Source organism: Panthera onca, chromosome B4, assembly GCF_046562875.1.
Source record: "Panthera onca isolate mPanOnc1 chromosome B4, mPanOnc1 haplotype 2, whole genome shotgun sequence".
Lineage (NCBI taxonomy): Eukaryota > Metazoa > Chordata > Mammalia > Carnivora > Felidae > Panthera > Panthera onca.
In genome coordinates this window covers 37,796,180-37,817,483 of record NC_138345.1, presented here as the reverse complement: position 1 = coordinate 37,817,483, position 21,304 = coordinate 37,796,180, and the positions used below count along the sequence as shown (strand labels likewise).

General features: G+C 50.8%; 1 protein-coding gene across 10 annotated transcripts in view; it reads right to left on the bottom strand.

The window, feature by feature from the left end:
- Nucleotides 1-21,304, bottom strand: part of TEAD4 (TEA domain transcription factor 4) — a 70,477-nt gene that overhangs the window by 11,068 nt on the left and 38,105 nt on the right. For 7 of the 10 annotated variants that reach the window (XR_009617508.3, XM_078450170.2, XM_060658687.3 and 4 more), the window contains 7 exons: nucleotides 17,488-17,552; nucleotides 16,954-17,016; nucleotides 13,083-13,211; nucleotides 11,948-11,991; nucleotides 11,374-11,429; nucleotides 8,874-9,061; nucleotides 7,601-7,774 (listed from right to left, as the gene is read on the bottom strand). Coding sequence is in view for 9 of the 10 variants with exons in the window: in XM_078450170.2 (XP_078306296.1) it covers nucleotides 7,601-7,774; nucleotides 8,874-9,061; nucleotides 11,374-11,429; nucleotides 11,948-11,991; nucleotides 13,083-13,211; nucleotides 16,954-17,016; nucleotides 17,488-17,552 (719 nt within the window). In the remaining variant the exon portion in view is untranslated. The remainder of the gene's footprint in view (nucleotides 1-7,600; nucleotides 7,775-8,873; nucleotides 9,062-11,373; nucleotides 11,430-11,947; nucleotides 11,992-13,082; nucleotides 13,212-16,953; nucleotides 17,017-17,487; nucleotides 17,553-21,304) is intronic. The other 3 variants (XM_060658686.3, XM_060658689.3, XM_060658690.3) reach the window with 3 other exon arrangements.

The window sequence follows — 21,304 nt, the reverse complement described above, 5'->3', positions numbered from 1 at the left end:
GAATTCCAGATGGCTGGGAACGCCAGAGCTGGCTGTGAGGACCCCATGGCTGACCAAAAGTCTCATGGTTAGCAAACAGGAGCATTTATTTTCCCCCATCACAGATTTGTACTCCCTGGTGGCTCTGCCCTCCCCACCCAGGAGGGACCAGATGGCTGCCAAGGTGCCCTGGCTGCTGCCATGCCCCCATCTCCGATTTCACCCGTCCTCACCCTGACCAAGTGTCTGGCCTTCAGAGAGGGCCTGGCTCTAGGGGCTCAGGCAAGGGGCAGGGGCAAGGCAGGCACACAGCCTCCCTTCAGTGCCAGCAGAACCCTCACACATCGGGGTCCTCAGAGAGACAGCCTCCTGCAGGCCCTCAAGAACAAATCTGCTGACTGTTCAGAGAAACAGGCCCAGGGAGGCTGAGATCTGCTTAGGTCATCACAGTTCTCAAGCGGCAGAAAGGAGACAAGAGCCTCTACAGCCCAGCTGGGCCCCACTGCTGCCCCCCTGCTCTCCCATGGCACACTGGAAGGGCCCCACTTGTGGCCCACCATGCTCCCCTATATCCTGGTTACTGTCCCGGGACCCTGAGATCTGCTCTGGATTCTCCCACTTGGCAGGTGAGCTCTTGGAAGACAAGGTCCATGTCAGGTCCACACAGTGGGGGCTATGTGCACAGCCACGGGCACAGCGCAGAGGCCACAGGGGAACCTGCTGGTTTTTTCCACCCCTCCCTTCTCCCATCAATCCCTGCCTCCTACCTCCCCCAAAACATCAGAAGGAGGGGATGTGGGCCACAAGCCCACAAGGTTGGACAAGAACACTCTAATTCCTTTTCCCTACCTGCCCAACTCTCACCTCTGGCAGGACAATCTTCTTCATTTTCTGGAAGGGAAGTCTGGACTCTAGAAAACTCAAAGAGGCCTAAGTGCCCAACTCTACAAGAAATGCGCAGTTAAGTCTGCCATCTCCACACCGCCATTCTCTGCTGTCCCTCAGGGCCTTGCAGATCCTTTCTTAGGCAATCCAGAGCCTTCTCCAATGGGAACAGGGGGAGCACAGGACCCTGAGCAGGGTACACCCCAGGCACTCTGTAAGGTCGGGCAGCTCAGTGTCATGGTTCCGAGCACACACCCTGGAGACACAGTGCGTGTGAATCCTCGTGACCCTGGCAAGCCATTTCACCTCTCTGTGCCTCAGCTTCCCCTCTATAGAGTAAGGCTGTCAACTGAACCTGCCTTTGGGGTTGCAGCCAGGATGGAACATGCTGATATATGTAAAGTGATGAATAGTGCCTGGTGTGATTGTCCACCAAATGCCCTGACCTACCTTACAACATGTAGATCACAAGAACGACCAAAGGAAAAGAGGCTCACCCTGGCTGGATGTCTTAAAGCCAGGCCCCTGCTTACTCTATGCCTCAGTTCTCCCCTGCCTTTGTGAGATGGGAGGCTGAGGATGGTCCTCGTCTGGATGGTGGCTAGAAAAATACAGAATATTACGACTAAAAGACAGGAACTAGTGAAAAGGCCCCAAATATACCATTCACTCCTCCAGGGTACTGTTCCCATAAATGCTTCCTGCCAACTAGGCCTTCCTCTTGATCCGAAATTGCAACCCCAGGGTGACTGAGCCAGTGCTGAGAAGGAGCCACAAATCACCTTCCCAAGTTCCTTCTTCCAAGTCAAGGCTAAGCCTGGACTGATGTGGGGGCCTGGAGGAGGAAGACTCAAGAGAGGGTGCAGCCTTCGCCAAAGAAAAGACCAGAAGCCTCCCTAGACACACAGCAGGAACAGGAGTTGCCTGTACAGTGACAGTGCTAATGGTAGCCCATGGCAAAGCCTCTTGGCCCCAATTTCCATGTCATAGCTGGAAGAGAGAGTAGGGAAAGGAAAAAGGGAAGTGAGGTGGACTAAGCCCCTCCTGAAAAAAGGGAGAACAGGTCCCTGGGTGGCTCAGTCGGTTGAGCATCTGACTTCACCTCACTCAGGTTATGATCTCACAGTTTGGAAGTTCAAGCCCTGTATCGGTGAGCACGAGCCCTACTTTGGGTGAGCCCTGCTTCTCTTTCTCCCACTCTCTGCCCCTCGTAGGATTCTCTCTCTCTCTCTCTCTGCCCCTTGCTCACTTGCACCCTCTCCCTCTCTCACAAAAGAAAAAAAAAAAAAGGGAGGACAACCTGCTATGTCAGCCTCTCTGGCTGAGGTCCTGAAGAGGCTGACATGCCTGCCTGACCTACCCTATTGGCTTCCAGTCTGGATGGCTAATTATTCAACTCAGGACAACTCTGGCCACTTCCCACCTGTTCAAAACCCTTCAATGATTCCTTATTACTAAAGAGAAGGGATAGCAAATCTTTCTCAAGTGTGCCACTATCTTCCCCCACTGCCTTCACCCATGGCAGTCATTGCCCGTCAATCCAGAACCTTCTCCTTCTAGATCTTCTCAATCCAGCATGGAGGCAAGACCACACCACAAGAAAGTTCAGCAAACTCAAGACTAAAGGCTGGCCAGAGCTAGAAAGAGCCCTGGGGGGCAAAGGAAGCAAAAGGAATTATAACCTAAAGCACCTCCAGAGGGCTTAGAGATAAGAAGTGAGCTGGTGTGCCTGAGAGAAGGCCTCAGTGGCTCTGGCCTGGAGGGACCAGGACAGTGGGGGCAGGGGAGGGACAGGCTTCTACACAAGGAACTGACTGAAAGGCAGTACCAAGGATGGTTAGGCCTCCGGGCCACCTCTCCCACCCTTCAGCAAAAGACCAGGGAAAAATCATCTTCAGAAATTAAACAGGAGGGCTTTGGGCTTCAGGGACCCTGGGCAGGCCCAAACAGGGAAGACAGAATTAAGTGAAACCCGCATAAGAAATGTTTGGCGCCCCCCAGCCCTTCCTGCTACCTCACGCCTCGGATGCAGTGACCACGTATACCCCTTCCAGGGGCACAACTCAAGAAGTCTTCTATGGAGAAACTGAGCCACCTCAAGAAAAAAAAGGTCTAACAAATATACTGACATTTATTGATTTCCTAAAAAAAAACAAAAAACAAAAAAAAAAACAGATGTCAAGTCCGACCTTGCACACAGAGCTCCCAATAACTATTAAATATGGGCATGGCATAAACAACAAAAGAACTTCAGACTTCATCAAAATGAAAACCCTCTGTGCTCCAAAGGACACTGTCAAGAATGTGAAAAGAGAGCTGACAGACTGGGAGACAAATCTCCAAACCGCACATCTAATAAGGGACTTCTATGTATAATATATAAACTCATGACTCCATAATAAAAGACAATCCAATTTAAAAATGGGCAAAGGAGCTCAAGAAACATTTCTCCAAAGAAGATACAAAAATGACAAGCACAGAGAAATGCAAATCAAAACCGCAAGGAATCCCACTTCATACCCACTAGGATGAGTATAATCACAGAAAATATCAATTGTCAGCATGGGTCTGGAGGAACTGGGACCCTCATACAACTACTGGGGGGAATGTAAAATGGTGCAGCTGCTTTGGGGGACTGTCTGGCAGCTCCTCAAAAAGGCAAAGAGTTGCCATATGACTCAACAATTCCACAAGTGTCTACCCAAGAGAAATGAAAACCTACGGCCACACAAAAACTTGTCATGAAGTTCACAGCAGCATTATTCATAAAAGTTGGAAACAACACAAAAGTTCACCAACTGATGAACACATAAACGAAATTTGGTATATCCATGCAACGGAGTCTAAGTGAGCCATAAAATGGAACCAAGTACTGATTCATGCTATAACACAGCTGAACCTTGAAAACATTATGTTAAGTGAAAGAAGCCAATCACAAAGGATCACATATTGTATGATTCCATTTATATGAAATGTCCAGAAAAGTCAAAGCTATAATGACAGCATTAGTGGTTGCCTAAGGCTGGGAGAGTGAGCATAGGATGTGGTAGCTAAAGGGTATGGGGCTTATTCTGGAGGTGATGAAAATGTTCTAAAATTGACTGGCTGCACAACTCCGTGAATATACTAGAAAACACTGAACTATACATTTTAAGTCAGTGAATGTTATGGCAGGTGAATTATATGACAAGAAAGCTATTAAAAAAATATGGACCAGGGGCGCCTGGGTGGCTCAGTCGGTTGAGCATCCGACTTCGGCTCAGGTCACGATCTCCCTGTCTGTGGGTTCGAGCCCCGCGTCGGGCTCTGTGCTGACCGCTCAGAGCCTGGAGCCTGTTTCAGATTCTGTGTCTCCCTCTCTCTCTGACCCTCCCCCGTTCATGCTCTGTCTCTCTCTGTCTCAAAAATAAATAAATGTTAAAAAAATTTTTTAAAAATATATATGGACCAAAAAATATGACCATTTTAGGAAACTGTCCAACTTAAAATACAGACATCAAAACAGATAGAAAAAGGGATTAAAAGGAAACAAAGAAAGGAGAAGAAACTTAAAAAATGATTCTAACTTTGTATCCCCAGAAAGGAAGAGAAAAACTGTAGTCATGAAACAAGATCAGGATGCACTCAAAGAACAAAAAGGAACTCTTAAAAATGTCATGGTCAAAGTTAAATATCTGACAGAAGGTGGTGCAGAGAATGCCACCATATTCCATTGATCTAATCCACCACTAACTGTGTGATGTGCCAAGATCTTTGGAATGACTAAGATAGGAAAATGCCACCAACTGAACTATGACACACTAGCAACTGAAAGACTCATCCATCTTCTTCTACAGTCACAGAACCCTAATTTTATTGAGAATGGCAGTTTACTCCACCAAAAGAGTACATTTCCCTGGATCCTTTGCAGCTAGGTGCAACCATACAACATAATTAGGTGCTGTGTGGGACTTCCAAGAAGGCTCCATAGAGGGAATGAAGTTGGCTTCTTCCTTCCTGATGGCTGGAACTGGAAGATAAATATGATGGCTGGAACTCCAAAAGCCATGATCTTGAGGACAGAAGCCATGCACTGTGTATGGCAGACAGTTGGAAAGGAGACGGGCCCCAGTGATTTCAAGGAGCTGCTGGACCAGCCTAGACAGTCCATCTCGACTTACTTTACATGAAAGAAAAATAAACTACATCTTTATGCCACTGTTACTTTGGGTTTTATGAACTGTACACTTAGATACACTCTTAACTAATTTAGAAGAATTAGAAGATAAAGTTAAGGAAATCTCCAAGAAGATGAATTGGAAAATCAACAAAAAAACTATAAAACTTATAGAGGATAGGTCCAAGAAATCCAACATTAGACTAACAGGGGTTCTTGGTAAAGAACACAGAGCAAACGGAGGGAAAGAAACAATATAAGTAAATTTCCCCAAATTGAGAAATACTAATGTCACAATTGAAAGTGCCTGGCTTAAAAATTAGAAAGTAAAAACACAGACAGCCCAAAGCTCATGAATGTGAAACTTAAGAACATAAGGGATAGAAAGGAAAATGCAAATTTTTCAGAGATAAAAAACAAAAACGAAACCCAGTGGCACAACAAAGGATAGAGAATTAGGATATAATGAGACTACTAGTGTTTGAAGACAACGGAGCAACACATTGAAAAATGATTCTTGCAAATCCTTTCTGGGAAAATGATTTACGACCTAGTTTCTCTACCCAAACTATTGATCTGGTCCCCAAAAACAGGCATTCAAACAGGCAAAGACTTAGAACATTTATCTATCACACATTTTTTTCTTAGGGAGGTACTAGAGAATGTTTTCCAGCAAAATAAGCGGGACACCAAACAGAGAGAAACAGGAGATCTGGAAAGCCATAGATTCAATACAGGAGAAAAGTGGAAGCAGTCTAGGTGTAGAGAATAACCAGTTCAGACTGGAGCAGAACAGAGGCACCCAGGAGGAAAATCTCCAGGAGAAAGGGTAAACTGATGAATGATCTGATAGCATTTGGGGAAAAACTTAATAAAAAAAAAAAATTTATATGATGGTTATGATGGAACAATTTGTAAAATTTTAATAATAGGTTTATTTAGAAATATGCAAGTAAGAAAGCCATTTATTTGTAAGAAAAAAACAAGAAAGTTGTACAAAAGACAAAACGTGATCGTAACACATAATTACATCATAAGCATTATTCTTGGCTCTCTGGTAGTCATTTTGCATGGTCAAAAATGTAAACATTTTATTGCTTTTATTAAATTATACAACTTACTGTATATGATACTACTGAGGTGATGAGGGGGAAAGTGATATAACATTGCTGATGCTTTTCTACAGTACCGGAATAAATACAAAATGTCTTAGTTGTGATATCAAGGTATAGCAATATAAAGGTAGGACTTTGAACTCAGGAGATAAAACCTAGAATAAACAAGCGAAAATTTACATCAACTGCCTCTGGGGATTGGGGTTGGGGAGGAGTGGGACAAAAATCTGACACTTTTCATTATAAGCCTTTGGTATTAGTTAATATTCACTGATTTAAAAATAAGATAAAAAGAAAATATAACCAACCTATTTTTCATCCCAGGATAGATTAAAACCCAGACCTTGTATGACCAAGACCTTCAGGATCCAACTGCCTTTCCAGTCTTATTTTCTATTATTCCCTCTCACACACCTGTACCCATGATTTCCCCTCTAGAGCCCACTTCCTTATGCCTCCCCCAGGCTGTACCAGCCCTTGCCAGGCTCAGATCCTGATAGATCTGGCCCATCCCTAAAGGCCCAGGTCCAACTTCCATTCTGCTCATATAGCAAGCCTGCAGTGTGTAAAAGCCAAGCACCCTAAAGCTCAGGGGCCCCGAGTCTCAGTTCTAGCACTGTCTCTTCTGAAGATAGCCAGGCCCGTGGGTTTGATTATAGAAGCCCAGGCTGGAGATTCCCAGCCAGCGGCCTTTAAGCCACCTGGAATTATATGTAAAATACTCTGAAACTGTTCAAAGGCTCCCATCAGCATGCCCGAAGGACTTCTGCACTTCCTCACCACTGGCTTAGTGTGCACTTGTCTGACTCTCTTCCCTGCACCCCTTTTCTGCGTATACTGGGCCCCCAGAAGGTAAGCTCCCAGCGCAGGTACTACACCTCCTAGTCTTAGAGGAGATGTTTCAAAAGCAGGGGGCTCTCCCAACACAGAACCCGTCCAGGGGTGAGGCAGGGAAGGCAGCAGAGGCAAAGCCTACGGGCTCAGCTGTTTGACAAGCTGGGTAGGTACTCCTCTTGGGGTGACCTATCCTAATCCTACAGCCTACTTCTCCAAGCCCTGCCCAGCCCAAGAGCTGCTCTGTTCCAGCCCTGAAACCAGCTCAGGAGTTGGCAAACATTCCACGTTGGCTCTTTGCCTATGCCCCCTTCAGTGTCTCCTGAGGTCTGTTTGCAGCGCTATAGCCCCCTAGAGGCTGCATTTCCTGGCCAGACCCAGATGCCGTCACCACCTCTCAGAAGAGGGACTGATTCTGCTAGCTCGGCCCTCCAGCACCACTGGCTGGCTCCCTGTCTCAGCCTCCCGCCACTGTGTGGCCGTTTTGTGCTTGCTTCCCCACTCTGCACTGGCCCTGCCTTCCCCGGGTTTCCACTCATGGAAGGGGCACCTTATGCTCACTCTTCCTCCGTTCTCCTCATTATCATCAACATACTAGGGACTGGAAGGAAGAGTTTATCAAAGGGCTTACCCAGAATTTCACAAGAAAAAAGGCATTGGAAGGTCCCCGTTCAAAGAGCTCCTTGAGTCCCCCCTTTTTCTCTGGGAATTTGTCATAGATCTGGCGGATGTCCACGGCTTCGAGGTAGGGGTCACTGTAGCTTGGGCTTGACTGGCCAATGTGTACAAACAGGTGCTTGTTATACTGTGGAGAGAACAGCTGGTTTCAGGGACAGGTAGAAGGTATCAGGGCAGACACAGCAGCCCAGAGCTCAGATCACAGCCATGCCACCTAGAGCACGTGACTTCACTTCTCTGGGCCTCAGTTTCCCAACTGGTAAAATGGAGACAGTAAAAGGATCAAATGTAAAGCAAAGTTAACGGGTATAAAGCATTTGGTGCTGTGCCTGCACCTAGTCGGTACTCAATAAATTGCAGTTATGTGTATCATTCTCGCCCTGGCTATGGTGGGCATTTTCTATCTTTGGGCCTCTGTTATCTCATCTGTCACGTCAGACCACTGACCTAGATAAGCTGTTTTCAAACGGTGCTCCACCCTATAGATGGGGGCTAGGCTGCCTCTGTGTCCCTTACAGGCACCTGGCTACAACCAAAGTCTACTTCTTCTGTTGTACCCACTGGGCTTCTGAGAAAGAGTATGATTAATGGGTGCCTCAGCTGAAAAAACAAGTTTGAAAACATCAGTGTGAAATGGTCTGTGAAGTCCCCCAGGCTCTGGCACCCTGTCAGCCCAGCCTCCTCTAGCTCCTCCTCCTCCTCTGACCTTTGCAGGTAACGCTGGTCACCAGGGACATGGGACCCTGAAGGAGACAGGGTGGGGATGGGGCTCCTCTCTCTGCTACCGTCCCAAAGATATGGGTCAGACACAGGAGGCTCCTCAGAGCCACAGGGGAAAGGGGGAGCGGTGCTGGGTGGGAGGGCAGAGAGCATGGAGGGAAGAGTACAGATCAGAGAGGGAGCAGCAGAGGGAGAGGCCAGGAGAACCGGGATAGAAAAAGAAACCAGGGGACGGCTTTGGGGTGGGAGCATCAACAGTGTCAGGGAAAGAGGGAGGTGAAGTGAGGAAAGAAGAGGGAGGGAGGATGAAGGAAAGGGGGAGGGCCAATGGAAGGGAAGACTGGGAAGCAACAGGACATCTAAGTAAAACCCAGAAGTGGAGTGGGGCAGAAGGCCAGGGCAGGAAGCCAGAAGCGGGTGGGAAAAGAGCTGGAAAGACATGGGAGCAAGAACCTCTGGGAACAGGAGAGGGTGGGAGAGCCAGCCAGACCCAGGCCAGGACCTACCGTATCAGGGTCCTGCTGCTGCTCCAGGAAGGCAGAGAACTCCAACATCCAGAGCTTGGAGCTGGCCACACTGCGGCCCTGCCATGGGGGTGCCGGGGGCGCTGAGGGCGATGGGGCAGGTCCTGCAGGAGACTCAAACCCTGCATGCAGCAGGAAAGGCACATGGGGACGGGTCCACACCTCAGCCTCTGCGAGGATCCCAGGCCCAGCCGTGAGACCCTGTGCTGGCAAGGGAATCATCTCCTGCCTCCCCTAAATGGGACCCCCACCCCCGGCAGGGGTGGTGGAGGGGAGTGCCTGGCCCGGTACAAGTTAGGCCCCTTGGGCCCCCCGTACAGAACTGTCCTCAAGGGAAAATGGATGCCGCATGGAGGGGCCGGGATGCCAGCTGGGCTGAGCGCTTCCGAGCAGCACAACTACGTTCTTGTGGAGGAGCTTCTGGTCCGGTCAAAGATAACCAGACACACTGACTGCTATAGTGATGGAAGCCCCGTGAGAACTGGAAGTTTCCGGATCTGTTCACTGCAGTCTCTCCAGCCCCTAGAACAGTGCCTGGCATTCCTTACAGGTTTGCTAATAACAGAAGTAATGAGTGTGATAAGAATTGACAAAGTATGCACTTGGGGGTGGGCAGGGAAGGTTTTTCCCAAGAAAGTGATGCTTGAAGGAAATAGTAAGTACAGGCAGAAGGGGAGAAAGGGGAAAGGGTGCTCCAAGCAGAGGACACGGCAGAGGCAAACTAGGAGCTGTGAGAAGCCCCGTCCTCAGAGGAACTGGAGAGTGGGTGGGTTTGTGCCAGTGGCAGGAAACGAAGACAAGAGATGAGCCGGACGGGGGAACTGGGCTAAGCAGCATGAATTTTAGCCTGAGAGTCTGAGAGGGACAGAGGATTTTAGGGAGGACAGTGAACTGATCAGACATGCATTTCTGAAAGATCCTACTCAGTGTGAGGGAAGGACTAGGCAGGGGTGAGGCGGTCAGAGGCTTGGTCCCAGGGATGTTTTCCCAGTGGAAAAATGAAGGCCTGAATGAAAGCGGTGTAGTGGAGGGAAGAGTAAGGGATAGAGGAGGCACATCCTAGGCCTTAGTTACTGATGGGACGTGAGAAAGCAGTGAGACAGAACTCCAGACACCAGCTTTCCAGGCTGGGAAGCCCCACATGCTCAGGTGGGTGACTCGGGAGCATTCAAGGAAGGAGACAGAGAAGAAACACAGGGGTGGGAGGAGGGCCATGCTGGACACTGAACAAGTGCTATGTGCCAGACATGACTGGATATACAGAAGACACAGACCAGTCAGCCACAGACGTTGCCCCCCAACCCCAGATACTAGCAATAGAGTGTCAAGTGCCAGATGGGGGTGCAGAGCCCTCAGGATGCCTAAACTGGGTGGGGGCAGGGCAGAGGAGCTTCCAGGAGGCCTGAGCAACAGCCCAGAGGCAGGGCGGGGCTGGGGGCATGGAGGGAAGGAGGGAGAGGAGAGAAAGCTAAGTTACCAAGGAGGTCCATGCAAGTCCTACTACAGAGTTTAGATTGTACCCAGAAGGCACCAGGGAGCCAGGATTGGAGTGAGTGAGTGAGTGAGTGAGTGAGTGAGTTAGTTAGTTATTTATTTTAGGATTGGAGTTTAAGCCTAGGAACCACATGGTGGGATTGATGCTTTAAAAAGGTCCCTGGGGTAAATTACAGGGTGAAGAGGGGAAGCGGGATAAAACCGGTGTCAGGTTAAGAGGCTGCTGCAGTAATCCAGGCAAGAGTAGGTGGGCCTGAACCAAGACAGTGAGGCCAGGGAGAGGAGGGGACACACAGGAGGGTGGATCACTGGGAGAAAGTAGCAATAGGGACACCAGGAGGGTGGTGGGCTGCTCTCAGAACAGAACCAGCCAGGCCAGAAGGTCAGCAGGGAGTCATTCCCCGAGCCAGAAAAGGTGGTTAAGGGGAAGGATCCTGTCTTGCCCTTCAGAGAGGAAGGAGGTAAGGCACCTCCATGAGAAAGAAGCAAAGACAGGGCAGGTTACCTGAGCAGTGAGAGGGAGGGGCCCTACCTATGCTCCAGGCCTCTGCCCAGGAATGTTCCCTCTCCTCACAAGTGGCTCCAGGCAACAAAGCCACGCTCTCCTTGGACCTCCCATTTTGAAGGAGACATCTTAGCATCACCAAGAGGGAAGCCATCCCAGGAGCCAAGCTGCACAGGACACACATGCAGCATAGAAAGATGGCCGGGGGACAGCTGCCCTGGGGCACAAGGACCGCCCCCTCTGACCCGTGTGCACCCCTGGAAGCCCTGAGTGTATCAAACAACCCGAGAGGCATGGCGGGCTTGGTGCACGGCAGAGGTGTGCGTGGCAGGAGCACAGAATGGGGTGGGGCCAAGAGACTGAGCACACGCCAGGGCAGCATCTAACAGGGGCATGAGGGATCCAGCTGTCGGGGGGCCGGGACCTGGAGGGCAGGAGCTGCAGGTGTGCGAGGTGCACGGGAGCTGTGCGCTGCCGACCCACCTGGCAGAGGCAGCGAAGGCTGGACAGCGTAGGTTTGTTGAGAGAAAGGTTTCACACTACGGAGACAGGAGAGAGGAGGTGTAAGCCCTGGGCAGGTTGCAGCCCAGGAGTCTCTGGCAGTGTCCAACGCTGTGTGTGGCTGGCCCCAGTGGTCTGAGCATAAGTGGCCTTAATGGGCTCTGGCCACCTGCTCCCTCCCCTGCCAAGTCCCTCAAGTTTCATGGATGACCCACAGAAGCAGCATGTCTGTTGGGAAAATCCATTCCTCCCTCCTTCCTTCCCTCCCAAGCCAGCCAGAGGTCTGCTTCCTAGCCTCTCTCCCTCAGGGTCCCAAGCTCTGGCCTTGTTTCACGCTGGACAGACTGGAGTTTCAGCAAATGCCACCCCAGCGTGTCCACACCACAGACTGAGCTATTGCCTAAAAAGCAGGACAGCCTGATCCCAAAGCTCAAGCCCCTCCTGAAAGGCTGCCCCCAGACTGCTACCCTGTCCCATACTGGGAGCCAGGCTCAACAGCACAAGTTCACAGGCTCAAGTTCAGTTCAGAGAGCAACTGGTAGCAGGCCATACTCACTCATGGGATGTTCCAGCTTGGCCCGGCAAAGCTCCTTGCCAAAACTGAGGAGGCAAAAAGCACAGAGTCAGCACAGCCCCATGCACCAGGGCTGTGGTGTGGGAAGACTGAGCAGGGGCCTCATCTGGAAGGCAGGGTTGGGGGCCTAGACCCAGTGGGCAGTAAGGAGAGTCAGCACTGCTACACTGGGCTAGGTTACAGCAGTGTCCCAAAGTGTGTTTCAAGGAGCTCTAGTCTCTAGACACACTCTGCCAAGAAGGTGCTCCTTGAGAGAAACCCCAGGTTTAGAATTACAGCAACTGTATTCCTCCCTTAGAGGCCCACAGTGCGTAGCAGCACATAAGGCCTGAACAGTCCAAGGTCAAGAAACCTATTTAGGTGTAAGCGTCCCAAACTTCCTTACACACAGAATTACTTTGTTCCCTATCTATGCAATATTCTGATGGACTAGCAGTCTCTGGAGCACACTTTGAAAACTCCTGGACGAGAGGCTCACTGAGCATGGGGTGAGGTCCTTCCCTACACGCCTAGGGCAGTGCTATGGGTGCATGGTGAAGACCCATGTAGACCCTATAGCCAAGAAAACCTTGTGAGGACACAGCCCTAGAAAGGAGGAGCCTTTCTAGATCATTCTGAAAGGGTGACCAAGCTGGCCGTGGCCAAGAAATTTAAAACCCAAACAAGCGTTTGTTCCTGAACATCAGCTCTCCGACTGGAAAGAGAACAGTGCTGAGGAGCAGAGGGGAGGGGGGAGCCGGGACAGGGCCGAGTGGTGGAGAGCTGCTCAGGGGCATGCTGATGTTACACCAAAGACTCAGGCGTCAGCCCCCTCACCTGTCAATCAGGCCAACTCTGTAGAGCTCCTTGGTTGGTCAGCTAATGGGAGCTGCTTTGCCCCTTGTGGGAGGTCTGCTGTGTCACCGTCAAGGCCCCCGAGAAGGTGGTGCCGATGCCAGCAGAGCTGTGCCTCAGCGTGGCCCCTTGGCCCTTGGTCCCTCCTTCCCCTTGGCTCTCCTGGCCTGGGAGGACTCAAGTGAGAGAAATGTGGCCTGGCCAGTGCCTCTGGCTCCTCAGGAGGGGGAGGAGTGAGAAGGAGGGGCTGGTGTGGTCTCTGGCTCCAGGCAGCCCCACTTACCCCTGAGACTGCTGGGTGGCCTGGGCCCCGGGCGAGGGCCATTTTACTGTGGAAGGCTGTGGCGGAGATGGCCTGGGCGGGCGACATGGGAGCCATGCTCTGCAGGGCCTTGTCCTTAGCTGCCTGGTCCTGGGGAGACATTGGAAGGGAGGGCCTCAGCAGTGGTCACTAGGGCAGGCATGGGCAAGGCGGGGTCTGAGCTTGTGCTCAGGAAAGCTGTCCTATCGCCAGTGGCCAGAGCCCTGGACAAGGCCCTGAGGGCCAAGGCTTATGCCCCTGCAGTGCTATTAACTTTGTTTGTGACTAAGTGCAGGTCACTTGGTTTCTCTGATCAGTTTCCTCATCTGTCAATGGGGCAAAATACGTGTCCAGCCTATTTTATTAGAGCTTAAAGGGCCTTTTGGAGACCATCTGCCAGGCGGTGTCTCCACGGGGATACTCTGAGAACAGAAGCTTTTTAGTCCTTGCTCGCCTCCACACCACTGGCAGCTGGCATGGTACCTGGCTCATAGTAGATGATACATAAATATGTCAGAGCCCTCCTCGAATGGACAGAAGGGGTCATCCTCGGTCACACGAACTGTCTAGAGGCATGGGGCAATCTCCTGTGGCCCCACCTGTCTCAGGCCTGCCCCAGGGGTCTCCCCTTGCACTGTGGACACCCGAGGCACCCCCAGACTTTTCCATGTCAGGATGTAAACACGTACGGTCTGCCCTCCCTGGGTCCAAAGGCCCCAAAAACGGGTTCACCCTGCACCGGCTCTGAACAAAGAAGTACTCAGGGAAGCATATGTGAGGAACAAACAGGCACTTAATGACATTAGTGATGATGACAATAATAGTAGTAACAATTTTTACATGTGTGTAAGCCAGCAGTTCCCATCCGGAGTGTCCTAATCCCACAGGTCTTCAAAAGTGATGAGACCGTACTTCAGTACTGAGATTTCTGTATTTCAAAAAGCCTGATGGGAACTGTGTTTTTGTCCAAAATAAGACCACATTTATAGACTGGAATGGCAAGTATTATTCAGCATGTATAGCTTAATTGAGGCCAAAAGATTGGATTATGTCAACTCAGGAGCTCAGATTAGAAATTCTATCTTTATGATGAATATTTTTAAACAGAGAAAATAAATTAGCTGTTATTTGGTAATGAAGTTGGTAGACCCAGATCTGTCCTGAGTCATAACCGAGTCACCCCGGAGAAGCGATGGAGGTCCCTGTAGCCTACAGGTGCCATTCTATGACAGTTTCACTGAGTCCCCACCATAGCCCTGTGAGGCGGGCACCACCTTGGTGGCCCCCGACAGCATCCCAACACCTCGTGATTGTGGAGCAGGATTCCAAAGGCCCCTCCACTCAGCCTCTCCAGGACCATCTGCACTCACTTGGCACAAGGTGACCCACACGTGGACTATGAACATCACAGCACTCCTGTGAGGCCAACAGGACCAGTAGGATCCCCATTTTAAGATGAAGAAACCGAGGCTCAGAGAATTTATGTGACTATGGTGTTGACAGTGGTGATGGTTGGCCTGAGAGTTTGGCCCCAGTTGGCATTATCAATTTACCTCTGGGCCTCTGCAGGGCCGGGGTAGGGGGGCGGAGGACACGGGGCAGGGAGTGAGGAGGATGGACACTGACATTTACCAGCACCCAGCGCACACCACAGAACACACAGGAAACCCTTCTGAGAGGATGGGTCATCCTCAAACCACTGTCCTTTTGGGGTCAAACTTGGGCCTTGCTCTCAGAGGCTCCCTGATAACCAAAGAGGGAGCTACTCAGCATAAGGTGGCCTCTTCCCAAGGACACTTGCACTGTTCAGGAGGAAGAAGTCAAACACGCCCAGGCCAGCTGGCTCAGGCATCTCCCTCCAGGAGGACATGTATGATGCAGCAGGCCGTACCTTCCCAAAGCTTGCAGACCTCTGTGGTTAACAACTACATTATGAAGCCAGAGAGCTCCATCCGCTCAATGTCAGCCACTTACGTCCCTTCCCGGATAGCTGATCTAAACAAATGACTGGGACTCAGGAAACCACGTCCTCACCAGGGTGGGACAGGAATCAAGGGGAAGTAGGAAGGACATTATGAGGAGTGACATCAAATGGCCAGGCTATAAGGCCAGGGAGTCACTGAATTTTGGGGCTGGAGAGGACCTCAGACGTCAACTTGCTTAACTCTGTCATTTTACATTTTAAACCAAATGGAGCTTGAGGAAGGTCAGTGACTCATCCAAGTTCACATGGTACAAGGGCAGAGCATGCTACACCAAATCCCGGGTCCTGGAGGATTTCTATCTAATTAATAGAAGTCTGTCCACCAGGGATTATGTTAGGTCACAGACCCCTTTGAGAATATGACAAAATCCTCAAACCAATCTCCCCAAGAAAACTCTTATAAAGATTTGCATATTATTTAAGGGGCTCATGGCTGCCCTTGATGTCCATCCAGTGGTCTACGAAGGCTCTCCCAGGCCTCCAAGTTACAGCCTGTGGACAAAGGTAGGTGCGATTCCTTGAAGCAAATGTGCCCATACAGATGGTCCCCAAGGGAATTAAGTTTCCCTGGATGGCTGTAAACAGAACACTGTAAAGTCTTGTCTCCATTCTGGCCCCCTGCCAGGGTCCCAGTGAGAGGCAGACCAGAGAGGGAAAGTGGGGCTCAAGTTGGACTCCAGGACCCAAGGGTGTCTGAGGGTACGTGTGCTGGCTTGAAAGGGAGTGACAGCTGAGGCCCAGCCAGCTGTCCCAGGGACAAAGGAACGAGGTGCCGGGCTGCAGCTGTGGGGGCTGGGGACAGCTGGGCTGAGTGGGCAGCGGGGTGCGGCTTCCTGGGAGTTCCCACCACTCATTTGGAGCCTTCCATGTCAGGATCACGGACAACTGAAGCCACACGGGACCTTCAAGCTCCTCTAGTTCAGGGGTTTTTAACTGGTTTATGAGCTACTTTGGGGTTCAAGAGCCACAGAGCATCAGAAGCAGATGGGAGCAGGGTCTCTGGCCTATTCCTCACTAACCTAGCTTTGACTGGAGTAGCCCCTTTGATAACATACTGGGGTGATATTTTGTTTGGGGGGGAGAAGGGGGACCCGGCTGCTTAAAAAAAAAGTGTGTTAACTGCTGGACTCAGTCTGATTCCCTCAGATGTTAGCTCTTCCTGCCAAGTAGCTGGGCAAACTCTGCTACAAGCGTGTCTATGGTGGGGTGGGGGCTCACTCCCTCTTGCCATTCACCAAAAGGGTCCCCTGGCTCCAGCGACCAGGAGGCCTAAGTCCTGTGGGGAACAGAGTGCCCCAGGGGGGGTCCTGTGGGGCATGGCCCTGTAAGGTAGGGCTGACCTGGGGAGGGGAGAGAACTGCCCATCTCAGAGAGCAGAGTGCAGGAAGGAATTCCACCAGCTCCCACAGTACAACCCACCCCCACCCCACCACCCACAGCATGCCTCCCAAGCCTGACCACCCTGTAGGCTCAGCAGATGGCAAATAAGGGGCCAGTGACTCAAGGACGTCCTCAAGGAAGGGGGTATGGAGGACAATCCCACTGTGATCTGGGAAGTACTCTGTCCAGGGAGGGGGGATGCTCTAGAGCCTGGTGGTCACACATACTTACACACACACACACACACACACACACACACACACACACACGGCTCTGAAGTCAAGTGTCATTCCCTATATAGACAGGAGCACGATTATAGGCTAAATCCCAGTCTTCTTAACACCAACAAGCATGCTGGCTCTGCACACAAACAGCCAGCCCCTGAACCCAAGGGAAGACTTTTCCTGCTGGAAAAGGAGCTCCAACTTCTAGGAAGCTGACCCCACCCATGCTCTAGGTCCTCCCTCCCACTGCTGCTGTTTGCCTTACCTTTAGCTTGGCCTGGATCTCGCGGGCTTTGCGACGGGCCAGCACCTGGATGTGGCTGGAGACCTGCAGCAGGAAGAGAAGGCTCCTGTCCCTACCTCCCAGAAGGCCTGTGCTCCCCATTCTGGCTCCCTGACCCTCAGCACCACCCTCCTCAGCCTCAATCCACATCTGTGGAATGAATGAATGAAAGGGCCAGTCAATAGTGGGCCTTCAGTCCCTCCATATCCAGCTAATCCAGACTTTGGCAATAAATACAAGTATAGTGCCAGTACTTTGTCCTCTGTTCTTCTGGTGTCCTGGAGAGGGGAGGGGGCTGCTGACTCCCCTGTAAGGTGAGGGATTTCCTCCCAGTTGATAGCAACAGGAACCACAGGGAAACTGAACTATCTGTGGCACACCAAAAAGACACAACCCCTCTGAACCAGCCCCACCAGGAATCCACACTGGGGCCTACAGAGGCCCTGGCCCACCATGGGAGCAGGCTGGAACTGGGGTACCTGCCCCTGGGACTCACACTCATCTTTCAGGGCCCACCTGCTTCCTGGTGCGGGTCTTTCCTGTCCGGAGCTTGATGTAGCGGGCAATCAGCTCATTCCGACCTACAGAGACACCAACAGCTTCTCAGCAGAAGAAGGACAAAAGGCAGGCACACAGGACGATCTGGGAGATCCCTTCCCTCATCCTCTGGCCACCTTGACTGGGTACTTGGGGTGAGGATTCTACAGGTTCCCTCCTGCCCTCCTTGGATCCCACAGATCTCCCAGCAGCAAGAGGAAACTGAGGCCTTGGTGGGAGACAGGTAACCTGAGAGCAAGGAGGTGACAGGGCTGTGGGCCCCACACAAACTTGGGGAGCCCTCTCAGAGGCCACCTCCTCCCCTCCACTCTACAGCAGCCTGACAGTCCTGCCTCCTCCTGGGGCCTTCTGCACACTTGAGAGGCTGCAGGGAGGTGCTTGGGCTTTGGCCATCCCCCATGCAGTCCCCGCGGCTTCCACCACCTCCATATGAGCAGGGCCTTACAAGATGTCTTGTCTGGTCTGTGAGCAGCAGCGGGGATGGGGGACATACGTGCTGAGACACCGAGGGTCCCCAGAGAGGTCTGAAGCGCTTAACTCAAAGAAAACCCAGACAGACCACAACTCCAGCTCCATGGCTCTAACCAGTCAACAAGTAATACTGAGTGTGCACCATGGGCCTACCTTGCTAGGGGCTAAAGCTGCATCTAAGGGATCTCAGAAAACTGTGAGGAGCCACCTGTGTCCTCTACTACTATAAATGCAATTATGAAAAGAGGTTCCGTCTTCAAAGAAACTGCCACCTAGCTGAGGAGAGACGTGTGCCCATGCTGTAACTCCAGTGCGTGCCACAGACAGGGAACACACAGTGTGTTCAGAGCACAAGGGGTCAGTTCAGGTTGGGTGGTCAGGTGAGCCTTCAGCTGGACCTTGACCACTGGGTAGGATTAAACCATAAAGAAGGGCATTGGGCTGGGGAGAGGGAGGGCAAGGGGATTTCAGCAGGAGCTACCACCTCCCTGGTCCAGCTCTGGGGTCAGAGGGCACAGCCGACAGCCTGCCCTGTCCTGCTGGCCCTTGTTGAGCCTGGAGGACTGTGACTATGAGTAAGGAGACTGCTGGTGCAGGGGGTGGGGGTGGGGTGGTGGTGATGAATAGGCTGTCCGCCACCCTGCTGTAAGCAGAGAGCACAGCCAAGGCCAAGCTGGCCCCCCAGCTGACCTTTCCCCACTGCCAATGCTGAATTAAGAGGCCACCCTGAAGAGGTCTCATCTGCCAGAAAGACTAGCTGGCCTGAGCACTGGACTGTCTGTGTCAGGGAAAGAAGGGAGGGAGGATTAGACCCTGAGGATATCACCTGCCGGCTGGTCTGCACCTAAAACAGGGATCCAGCAAGGTGGCTCTTCTCAAAGCTCTCCAGGGAGAGGTATTCCAAAGCCTCCTTTAAACAAATGTCTGAATAAAGTTCAACAGTCCTGCCCCATGTCTAACTTGAGACACTCATGTTGCAGCTATGAAGTGCTATTATCACTTGCCAGAGAGTCTAAGTCATCACCAGTGGTGACTATACACGGGTCACAGAACTGGGATTTGGGGAGCCAGATGCTAGCCCAGTGGTTCCACAAATGAGCTATGGGACCGTGGCCAATGGGATTTTATTCCTCCATGGACCTTTACCCAGACTTCTCTTCTTAAAACAGGCCCTTTTAGGTGCGCCTGGGTGTCTCAGTCGGTTGAGCGTCCGACTGGCTCAGGTCATGATCTCGCAGTTTGTGGGTTTGAGCCCCGCATCGGGTTCTGTGCTGACAGCTCAGAGCCTGCAGCCTGCTTTGGATTCTGTGTCTCCCTCGCTCTCTGCCCCTCCCCCGCTCATACTCTGTCTCTCTCTGTCAAAAATAAACATTTAAAAAAATTTAATAAAAATAAAATTAAATATAAATAAATAAACAAACAAACAAATAAATAAATAAATAAAACAGGCCTTTTTAGGGTATTTTCTCAAGATTATTCCAACCAAATTTTTATAGACTTAGGAAACAGACCTTAACTTTGGCTCAGTTTCCTTTCCTGTAAAACAAACAGGCCTGTGGGAGTAGTGTAGCCCCCACCCCACCATAGACACGCTTGTAGCAGAGTTTGCCCAGCTACTTGGCAGGAAGAGCTAACATCTGAGGGAATCAGACTGAGTCCAGCAGTGTAGTAGTGTAGTTCAAAGACCAGCCTGGGAGCAAGGAGAAGAGCAAGGGGAGAGAGAAGGTTCCTGAGAGCCAGGAAGCTGACTGCAGTGCTGGAGGACATGCTCTTGAGAAGGGCAAGTTGGAGAGTCCCGGGGCGGGTGGTGGGAAAGGCAGGGGGCACTCGTCTGAATGGCATCAGAGACCATTGTGTTCTCGTGCTGCTCCTCTAGCCCACACCTTGTGTGCAGGGAGCAACCTATCAGTTCTATCTGTCTTTTCTGTTAGATTCTCACACCTCAGAGCAAGAGACTACACATCCCCATTCAGGTCGGCATCTCCAAAATCTGGCCCTGTTTGTCAAATAAAGGGTATATCAGCAAATCTTGACAGCCGACCCTTGAAGAACATGGGTTTGAACTGCACAAGTTCACTTACACATGAATTATTCTCAATAAATACAGCACAGTACCATATGTATTTTCTCTTCCTTAGGATTTTTTAAATAACATTTTCCTTTCTCTAGCTTACTTTACTATAAGGATATAGTGAATACATACAAAATATGTGTTAATCGACTGTTTATATTATTGATAAGGCTCTGGTCAATAGCAGGCTGTTAGTAGTTAAGTTCTGGGGGAGTTCAAGTTATACGTGGATTTTCTACTGTGTCTGGGGGGAGGGTAGCATCTCTAACCCCCACATTGTTCAAAGGTCAATTGTATAACCGGAATCTAGACACTTCTCACCACCTCACCCTCCGTGGTCCAAGCTCCCATCCTCCCTGGCCTCAACTACTAGAATAGCCTTCTACCTGGATCCCCTGATCAGCCTATTCTCAACACAGCAGCCACAGCAATCCTGTGGCTCAAACACCCTCCAGTGGCTTCCCATCTCCCTCAGATTATAAGTGTCCAAGCCCCTACAATGGCCTAGAGAGACCCACAGGATCTGTTCACTCCATCCCCAGCTCAGCCCCTCCCTGAACTTATGTCACCTGCTACTCGGTCTCCTGGCTGTTCCTAAGACCTGCCTGACCCATGCCCATCTGAAAGCCTTTATGTGCCCTGTTCTCAGCCCAGTCACATGTGGCCCACAACCTCACCTTCACACCCTTGACACCTTCTTTGCTCAGATGCCATTGCCTTAGAGACCACTTCCCTGAACACTCCCCTGAAAACTGAGGTCAGCCCCCGCCTACCCACCTTGGACTGCCTACTGTCTTTACTGTTCTCATAGCACCTTCTCACATGCCATGTGATCTGCCTACTTACTCGGAGCACTGCCTACCTCCTCCCCACTCCCAGCAGAAGGAAAGCTCCTGAGAACAGGGATTCACACCCAACACCTAGAACATTGCCTGCGGTTTTCTGTAGCAGGTTCCCACAAACATTTGTTAAATGAATGATAAGGGATAATGTTAAATAGTGATATGATACTGGCCAAATGTCCCACAAGGCTCTTTAGCCTTCTATAGTTAAGGTACAAGTTATAGAAAAGCAAATACCCTTTTACTTCTGATTAGTCCAACATAATTTTTAAAGTGATTTCTTATCCCAGTCTCATTTGACCCTCTCCATGCAGGAACAAATCCAGATTTGGGGGGAGCCTAAAGCATCTAAAAATTGGAAGGCTCTCATTGAGAAAAAGAATTTAAAATA